Source organism: Amblyomma americanum, chromosome 1 (assembly GCF_052857255.1).
Source record: "Amblyomma americanum isolate KBUSLIRL-KWMA chromosome 1, ASM5285725v1, whole genome shotgun sequence".
Classification (NCBI taxonomy): domain Eukaryota; kingdom Metazoa; phylum Arthropoda; class Arachnida; order Ixodida; family Ixodidae; genus Amblyomma; species Amblyomma americanum.
The window spans coordinates 136,069,730-136,079,294 of record NC_135497.1 but is presented as its reverse complement, the minus strand read 5'-3'; the positions used below and the strand labels follow the sequence as shown (position 1 = coordinate 136,079,294).

At 47.2% G+C, this 9,565-nt stretch overlaps 1 protein-coding gene across 3 annotated transcripts in view; it reads left to right on the top strand.

The window, feature by feature from the left end:
* The first annotated feature begins 5,826 nt into the window (after positions 1–5,826).
* Positions 5,827–9,565, top strand: part of Sf3b3 (splicing factor 3b subunit 3) — a 64,110-nt gene continuing 60,371 nt past the window's right edge. Inside the window, exons 1-4 of one of the 3 annotated variants that reach the window (XM_077647002.1) lie at positions 5,827–5,966; positions 6,195–6,527; positions 6,656–6,732; positions 8,026–8,292. In XM_077647002.1, coding sequence (XP_077503128.1) covers positions 6,302–6,527; positions 6,656–6,732; positions 8,026–8,292 — 570 coding nt within the window. In that variant the 5' untranslated portion in view covers positions 5,827–5,966; positions 6,195–6,301. Of the gene's footprint in view, positions 5,971–6,194; positions 6,528–6,655; positions 6,733–8,025; positions 8,293–9,565 lie in introns of all 3 variants that reach the window. The other 2 variants (XM_077647003.1, XM_077647004.1) reach the window with 2 other exon arrangements.

Sequence of the window (9,565 nt, the reverse complement as noted above, 5' to 3'; positions counted from 1 at the left end):
CCATAATGGAACGTCACTGATCAGTGTTCCCGTCTGCGCCGTCGACGTGACGATGAAGCATTGCTGGGTCAGCTGGGCGTTCACATGGTTGTTGTAACCATGCAAACGGCGCCGCCAGCCTTGGCATGAACGAGTTACAGAGAACAGGCAACCATAGAGTGCGCACTTCCGCCACGTGCTCAGATAGGCTGTTTTGATTGGTTGCATTAAGTGCCGTCATTGGGAGAGTAAAATGGGAATGGGAAGCTGCGCGAAAATCGAGTTGAGGGCAGCATTTTGTTTGCTTGTATTTTGTAATTTCTTCATTGAATAACTTCCGTTCCTATGCATCCATTCTCGTAATTCTTTTTGAGTCAGTATCTGTGTGACGTAAAGAATCCATTTGAAGTGTAAGCGGCATCCGTTCAAGCAGTGTTTCGCAGCCCCTTTAAGACTGCGTCCGGGTACTATCCGCGGGTTGCGTAAGGCTTGCGCCCTCCCCCGCTGAGTTCCCCGGTCGCTGTCTATCGAGGGCCGCCGCGACCTGCTGGACGGCCTGAAGTTGGGTGTCGTATTCTTCACTCCGGGCTGCAGCTTCAAACTGAGGCGAGATCGTTTTCGTCGCACTGGCCTCACACGGATAAAGTTCACAGTTCCACAGGATGTGGGCCGCAGTGGCCCGCTCCTTCGCGCTTAATCTGCACACGTCACTCTTATACCCCTGTCACACGGGCACTTTCGATCCTCATTGAGCTCGATCTGCATCGAGATTTTCGAGCACGCTCGAAACATCCGGTGCTACACGGTCATTTTCAATGCTCATTGAGAAGTTTCCCTCATGTGTGTTAGGTGGCGCCAAATGTACCGCCGACAGCCATAACAAGGCGATGTCCGGCAACACTGTGCAGTCGGGGGCAGCGGCAGCCAAATCCGTAGCCAAATCGGTACATTGCGTATCTGCGCCAGGTTTTTGGTTTTTGTGGAGCACCTCTGCTGCTGTGCGATGCAACCCAAGGGCCCGCAACGCCTCCGCGATTTCTGCATAGACTGCGGTGTTTCTCTTTTGGCGCCGCAAATCATTTAGGCGGTCCTGCCAGCAGTCGATGAGAGCGGCTGTCTCGCGCTCGCTCCACAGTTTCTGCGCCGACGAGCAGGAGGACGCCATTTTTGTTTACACTGACGGCGAAGCTTGGAGCGTGGTGTAGAGATTATTTTCAAATGTTTGCATATAAGCAGGCATAGTACCTGAAAAATGTTCTGTATTACATTTTAATCAATTACAACAACAACAATTGTGGTTTGGTTTTGTTAACTAGTGTTTATTTTTATAGGTTCATGAGAACCAGAGTTCTCGATCGTGCTTGGAACCTCAAGCACTCTTGAGGAATCGGCATCGAGTCAAGCAGGATCGAGCTCGATTGCGCTTGAAAGTGGCCGTGTGACAACCGTCGATCTGCATTGAGTTCGATGAGCATTGACTCAATGAGGATCGAAAGTGCCCGTGTGACAGGGGTATTATACACCTCTGAGCATATATGCTAAGCAAGCACTGGAGTCAGTAACGAGCCAGTCTGTAATTGTCTGTATCACTGCCTCCGACCGGGTGAGACCAGGGTGTGGGGGCGGCATAGTCCCTTTTGTGCTTTTTGCTGTATGGTCTTCACGCAAGGTTTAAGAAACCTGTAGGGTATTTTTTACCAAAGGCTGTACAGGAGAACAACTGGCTGTAGTTGTACGCCACGTGCTCAAGAAGACAGCCGATGTAGGATTCGACATCGTCCGGCTGGTGACAGACAACCACAAGGTGAATGTCGCGGCAATGGATATTCTGTGCGGAGGCAAGGCGAACATACAGACATCGCACCCTGCCGATCCCTCTACGGAGCTTTTTCTTTCTTTCGACCAAAGTCACATAATAAAAAATGTGAGGTCACAGTTCCTGACGAAGTACTTCGGGAAAGAAAAGCAAATCACATCATGGTATGTCAAAAGTCTCTACAGAATGCAGAAAAACTCGACAGTGAAGCCGGTTAGATTCTTGACCCGAAAACAAGTGTATGCATCTAACATAGAAAAAATGAACGTCAGATGAGCGGTTCAGTTGTTTTCAGTTCCTGTAACTGCCGCGCTTAGCTAACTCAAGGATCAGGCCGGCCACACGTGTGATCTGGACTTCGCTTCAGCAGGACCCACAATTGAATTCATGCAAATGATACAGAAGTGGTTCACAATAATGGACGTCAGCAATTGCCAACAACGCATCCACTGCAACAACGCTGCCGCCCGTCAGTTTACGGACGCAGATAACCCAATATTAGAATGGCTTGAGGTTTCTTTCCTTGCTTACGCCGAAGACCTCAGGAACGAAATCCCGGCTGGAAGCTTCTTAAGCAAGAAAACTCACCACGCTCTTGTCTTTGCGACCACGTCAAATGTGAGGTGCATTCGTCATTTATTGACCGTCAAGAAGTTTCGCTTCGTGCTCACACGCAAATTGTCGAGTGACCCCATAGAGTCTATGTTTGGCTTGTTGCGACGAAGTTACGGTACTAACGACATCCTTTATGTGAAGATCGTGATATCCGGACTTGAAAAAATGCTAAAGACCGGCGCCGTTGCTGTCTCCGACCAGAGCAACGTTCAGAGCTCGACATAATTCGTCGCAAGGCAGCTGCTGCCCACTCAACGGAGACCCATCATGCCTGCCACTGGTAACAAGTTTCTCGATCAGGCAGTGAATGACTTAAAGAATCACTGCACAATATCGACACCGCACATAACAGGTCCGGACGAAGCCAGCGTCGCTATGGTTGCAGGTTTCATTGTGAGGGCTGCAAGTGAAAGCATTGCTTGCTCTAACTGCGCCGCACAACTGCAGGGTCAGAAAGGCACCACACCTCTTGGCCTTATTGCCCACCAAGATCGGGGCAGGCTCTTCTACCCGAGCCAGGAGCTCGTAAAACTGTTGATTGGTCTTCGGAAGCTTGTGGACTATGTGCTTCCCCATAGAAAGCGTTTCACAAAACCTTTGGAGGTTTGCGTCGAAAGAAGTGTGGCGGCGCTCATGGAACTCAATGTTCTCAGCTGTGGAAACACAGACAGCGACTATCGCAAGGTTCTCCTGGAACTCATTGCACACAAGTTCATGAAGCCGCTGTTCACCAACTATGCCGCCAGCGCTACCGACAGGAATGCTGTTGTCAAGTTTCTTGACCGCAAGCCTATTTCCCGCTAAGTGCTTAAATTGTAGGTGACTTAATAAGCATACTCCAAGCTCAAATGATTTGCTTTCATGTTGTCGTCGAACCTGCCCCTAGTTTACCACTAAGCAAAACTACGTGCGACTCACATCATGCTGCGTAAGCGACATTCCAGGACGAGGCAAATCTGTCAAAATAAAATATTTTCTGAGTGTGTCTTGTTACGTTACTTTTGAACGCTAACTACATTGACTGCAACAACTGCGATACGTGCAAAAAACTAAAATTTCATTGCAAGTGGCCAGAACACAACGAATTCGCTTGTCGAGCAGCTAGAGCAGCGCCGCCGATGCCCGCTACTGGCTGCTAGCGCCGCAGCACCTCACCACCATGACAGCCTCCCGCATTGGAGCAGATAAGGTAGGGTGCCTCGATGCCAACGGCGGCGCTGGCATCGAGGCACCCTAAGATAAGGAAGTAGCTAGCGCTATCACTTAACAACCGTCCGCAACTTAGGGCACGGTAGCTACAATGGGTGAGCGAGCGATGGTACTGTCAATGCTTCCTGAAGAACATGCCTGAAGCGCCAGGGGTTTTTCTGCCCGCCGCGCGCGTCCGCCATATGGTGGCGCTGTCAGTTTATCCTCTAGCAGACGACACGCAGGCAGCACAGAATTTTCTTGTGACTGCCTTTGCAGCAAAAAGTATGCCTTCTGGTACGCTGTTTCTTATATTATTTGTGTGGTGTGTTTAGTGTTACCGTTTGAGAAGTGACGCGTCCATCTCTGCAGTTGCTGGAGGGAGTGGCGAGCGAAAAAGCATTGCTGTTGCGTTCCGTTTTGCATGTCCAGCCAGCTAAACAAGAAGCCCGGCGTTTCGTTCCGTGAAATTCCTGCCGACTTCGAACTCCGGGAAGGACGGCTGAAGGTAATTCGAAGAAAGAACTGGCAGCCAAACACAACATCAAATTATTCTGCAGTTTGTAGCTTGCATTTCCAGCCACGGAAGTGCTACTGTAGACAGTTTGACTGCCCATATGCACCAAGACAGGGGTGGACTCTTTTAACCGACGTCAGCGCTCCGAAGAGTGTTACATGGCCTCAAGAAGTTCGTCGATATCATGCTCAAACTCCAGACGCATCTTCAAAGGCCACTGGACACAATCTTGCTCTAAAACTAGTGTGAATAAAATCGCGGGTTTGCCTGTCCTGGCCTGTGAGAACAAGGATAGCGGCATATTATATGCAAGAAGTTCATCAAACCGCTGCTGACAAACCATGCACTTGACATAACAGACAAGAACGCAGTTGTGAAGATGTACAAGAAACATCTTCCCCGAAAATTCTTGAAACTGCAGTAAGAAACGAATTCCGCCGCCTTCATCGCACATACGCATGCCATTTTTCTTTATAAGTGCGCACGTGTCTGTGCCTTCAAGCGCAGTTTTTTTTAATATTTACACGTTGCTCGCCATGTCTGATACTCTCCTTGTTCCAGTTGTCATTTCATCAACGCACGTGCCTGTCATTTGGAGAAATCCGGTCAGTCAGGTCGGCTCTGTTACTTCCGACGTCACTGTGCGCGTGTGCATCACACAGGAACCTAGTGAGCTGTGTTTCTAGCCAAAAGAATAGAGAAGGGGGCATGAGTTTATTTGCAATTTGTCAACGTTATTCAAGAATGTACCGTTCGGCTAAAGCTCATCGGAAAAATGACCAGAAACAGCGCGGTTAGGCTGCCCTCCAAGATCTGCTTCACCTGATCGAAACATCTCTCGCAATGCTCCGCAGCAAGATTGTAACAGACGCGTGCTTCGAAAAGTTCTAAGAACATTAGATATGAGGGATGTGCCTCCTGCGGGCCAGCGACTCCCCAGGCAAGTTACCGCGACGTCTCAGCTTCCATCCATTGAGCGCCATATGCGGTCCTCCTTTGCCACGGGTCACTTGGCTACCGTTGAGAGCTCAGGTAATTCCGGACTTCCTCCAGTCCTTATTCTATCTCATGGATTATTTTCCCTTTTTGCTTGTCCGAAGTAGTTTATTTCTTGCCATTGGCAACAGTACAATATCTACGACCATGCATCATGCAGTGTAAATACTTATTTTGCGGCATTTCTAGCCACTTAAAGCACTTGCTGCAATGTGGATATTTCTAAAATGTTCCTTTTGTTGAAAACGGCCCAAAAGTTACTGGTTATGCAGCAGACAAAAGGTCCTAATGGCATGATAGAACGGGGGGCACAGCACGCTTTTAGATTTCGAAATCGAAACTGATGATCCTCTGTCAGTAATATGTGGAAGTCAGTTTAGAATTTTTAAGCATTTGCTGCACGTTGAGACATCTAAAAACATGTTTTTTACTGTTAACAAACTAAAATTTGTTGCTAAAAGCTCGAAAGAAGGATGAAATAGCATGATCGGGAGCCGCGCATCACAGTCTCCCAGCCATTGAAACCGAAATTGAGGGTCATCTTTTAGCGCCGCTTACCGGCCAGTCTGCGCTATTGCGAGGCGATCTCGGGGCCCATTGAAATCGAGGAGACTCTTCAGGAGGCATTGGTACTGTTTTAAATAATATGTCTACACTTAATAAAAAATAAAATTTACTATGCATCTGAACATATATTTTGAAGCAAGCTTTTACCGTAGTTGTATTTCGTACGTGCGGGCGTGCGGTTGTGTTTAAACCGCTTTGTCGCGCGAAATGGACGACGTTTCTAATTCATGTCGGTAGGGCTTGACGCGGTGATCTAAATCCTCTTCGATCGTAGTCATACGCAGCCTTGTAGGTATTGTTGTTTTAATTTATGTCGCGCTAGTGACTGGCTGTTGTGTAAGCACTCTTATGATTTGTATGGGTATAGTAAATCTGGCTCATTGATGTAGGCGCCGGTATTGTTTACGCTAGGGAAACGGGGACTCTTTTCCCCTAATACACCTTTGTTGCGCATTAATGCGGATGCTTGTAAGCTCTTTGGAAGGCTAGTGATTCATATTACCCGGTTTATTTCAGATAGACAAAAATGGCGGTGGCAAGGGTGGATTGAACCAGAGCTAGCGTTTTGCTACACATACCTACGTGGTGTCGGAGAATTCTTCACGTGAACATCGCGCGGCAAAATGTACCTCTACAATTTGACGTTGCAACGTGCAACCGGCATCACACATGCCGTCCATGGAAACTTTTCGGGCACAAAGCTACAGGAGGTGGCTGTCTCGAGAGGGAAGATCCTGGAACTTCTCCGACCCGACCCAAACACTGGCAAAGTTTACACACTGTACGCCTCGGAGGTGTTCGGAGTCATACGCTCAATGATGAGCTTTCGCCTGACCGGAGGGTCTAAAGGTGCGCAAGTATTTACTGCTGACTTTCACTATGTAGCTTGAACACTTTCTTGATGTAACACCACTCTGGCTCTGTCTTGCTGTACGATGGTCTATAGATTTTCGTGTTTTTCTTTGTACCCTGATCAGATTACTTGGTGATCGGATCTGACTCCGGGAGGATCGTTATCCTGGAGTATAATCCTCAAAAGAGTTGCTTTGAAAAGGTGAGTTATATTCAGCTGTGCATTTGCATGTAAATGTAAGCGTTGGCCTGTTCTGTAAGATTGGATTTGAGAAAATGACTGATTGCTGCTGTGCTACACCACAGTGCCATCAATCTTGCCAGTCTGCATTCGGATGTTTCGAGCGCAAAATGCCAATAGTTGGTTGCAACCCTCAAGAAGTTTTCTGCGAAGTACAATGTATTGCCGGTTTTTATCTTTTTTCCATGCTAGCAGGGAAACGCTGTCATACTAGCATTTCAGAAAGGCTACAGGAGATGCCAACTTCAGAAAAACAAGGGGGGTATGTTCATCCCTGTGAAACAGCTTAGAATATGATGCTTGCATAAATATATGCCTTGTGCATACATGGCAGCACAGGCCCATGTTGGTGCTTCGCTGCATGATTAGGTGCCTACGACCTGTCCATTCAATGGCTGTGTGATATATTTAAAACGTTGGAAGGCTTTTACATTAAGCTGTAAAGAAGTCAAAACATTTGTGTTCATGTAGAAGCTGTATGAAACTGAACATGGGAGCCTGTGGCCATGCAAAACTATCACGCATTTGTTGCTGTTCTCAAAATTGGGGGTGTGCCCCATCACAAGTAATCGTGCATGCACCTCCAATTTTAGAACAGCAGGGATTAAGAGCAGTGCCACCAATCTCAAAAGTTTAGGTATGCATAGCTGCTGCTCTGCTTTCTAAGGGGTAGGCAGGTGCACCTAGAATCTTTAGAACACCCAAAAGTGTGTGATCAGCCGGCATTATCATAGGCTCGCATGTTCTTCCCTTTCATATTGTTTCTACCTGTACAAACACGGTTGTTTTTATTTAGATCAGTGATGTACCTTTGTTGTCTGAATGCTGTTGCAAGCTGCATTTATATAAACCCTAAAAGTTCATTTGTCACGTTTAGTGGGGTCATGTAAACGCAGTCGAATCGAATCTGGGAGTTGATGGGGTTAGGTCCAGTTAGCCCGACAGTATGGGGTGAGTTGACTCGCAGAGCCCCTCGCAAATTGCACTTAATCTACTTTCACGCCTGTGGGAAGGATTTTCTGCAGGGGAGATCAGGAGCTGGCGAGAGCAGGTTCACTGTGTGCGTGGTTGTGCCTCTTGCTTGCGCTGTGACTGCTGACGTACTGGTATCGAATTCATTCAAACGGGCAGTCATCGAGTGAGGGTGACCTAGCTCAGTACGACACCTTATTGATCCAATGCTGTCGGGTTAATGCAAACGGGTCTAAAGTATTTAAATTTGGGCTTCACTAATCATCTTCACATATTTTCTAGGTACACCAAGAGACATTTGGGAAGAGTGGCTGCCGACGCATTGTGCCTGGCCAACATCTTGCCATGGACCCCAAGGGTCGAGCTCTCATGGTAGCCGCTGTTGAAAAACAGAAGCTGGTGTACATTTTGAATCGAGATGCAGCTGCACGACTGACCATTTCCTCACCCCTGGAAGCTCACAAATCCAGCACTCTTGTGTACCATGCTGTGGGTGTCGATGTTGGATTTGAAAATCCAGTCTTTGCCTGCCTTGAAATGGACTATGAGGTAAGCTTTCCATTTCAGGAGTTGGAGTTACATTTGTTTTATGACTTGGGGTACACTGGGGTGACCCTTTTTCTTCTTTGTTGTCTTTGTGGCACTGAAACAACTTTAGAGTGATGACTGTATTAGAAGCAATTATGTGATGTCACCGGCTTTGCTTCAGCACCATAAGGTTGCTCAGAGGGAGCACTGTTGTGGCCGTCGCTACATTAACTGCCGGGGAGCTTGTCTGGCGATGTGCGTATCAGTGGCATCTGCGTCCATGGCGAGCATCTCGTAGTGCATTCTGTCACTCTTAAGTGCATTTTGCGGGATTTTGATGAAGCAGCGGTCTGGCTAGTGCTACCAATGATGGCTTAGTACACAATGTTTTCCAGAAATCATGCATACAAGCATGATGCTGGGATGAAAATGGTGGGCACTGTTATGTAGTTGAATGCCCCCTTAGAGGAATCTTTGAGGTAAACAATGGTGCTGTCCTGTTTTATAACTGAAAGCTGCCATGTTTGCCATTAAGAGAGTGGGCTCTTAATGGTTGTGTGATCCAGGTGGGCCTTGGAGCTCATACCTGGTGTTCTCATGAAGTGGTGGTGGGGGAGAGCTATTATAATCACTTCTTCATCTTGAAGGAATGCAAAAAGTTGAGATTTTTCTTGGTGCCCCTTATTCACATCAGATGACTTTATGATACTGCTTTATCTTGGCTGTGCAGTCTTTGTGCCTTGTCCTGTCCTTCCTTAATGCTTTCATGAAACTTGAATAATGCCTTGTGAAAGTATAAAAATGGAGGCATAATTAAAAGGGGTGCTGACCGCATTGCGAGGGATGGGAGGGGTGACTGTGCCAATGACCCTGTGCCAATGACCCTGTGCCTGTCACTTGAGCTGTCATGTTCAAAATGGAGGTGAAAATGAAAGCACACTTCCCCTTCACTCCCTCACTTTTGTGTCATTTCTGACAATATGCACGTTCTGGCAGTATGCATGTTTTTACATGCTCACACAAGTTGGCATTTCTTGCCAATATTTTTTCTTTGTTAATTTTGTAATTGTCTCTTCCTACATTCATCCATGTCACAGAATGTTACCGTATAAACGCGTGTAAGGGCAGCATTTTTTTTTTTTTCGAGATTTGAGGGACAATTTTCGGAGTGCGGGCCCGTACACGTGATTTGCGGAGAAAAAAAACTTTTCTTTTTAAGTAAATGCACACCAATCAGGAAATCAGCGGCATTTATTCTATGTTCAAACGCCACTCGCAATGTATTCCGACCCCG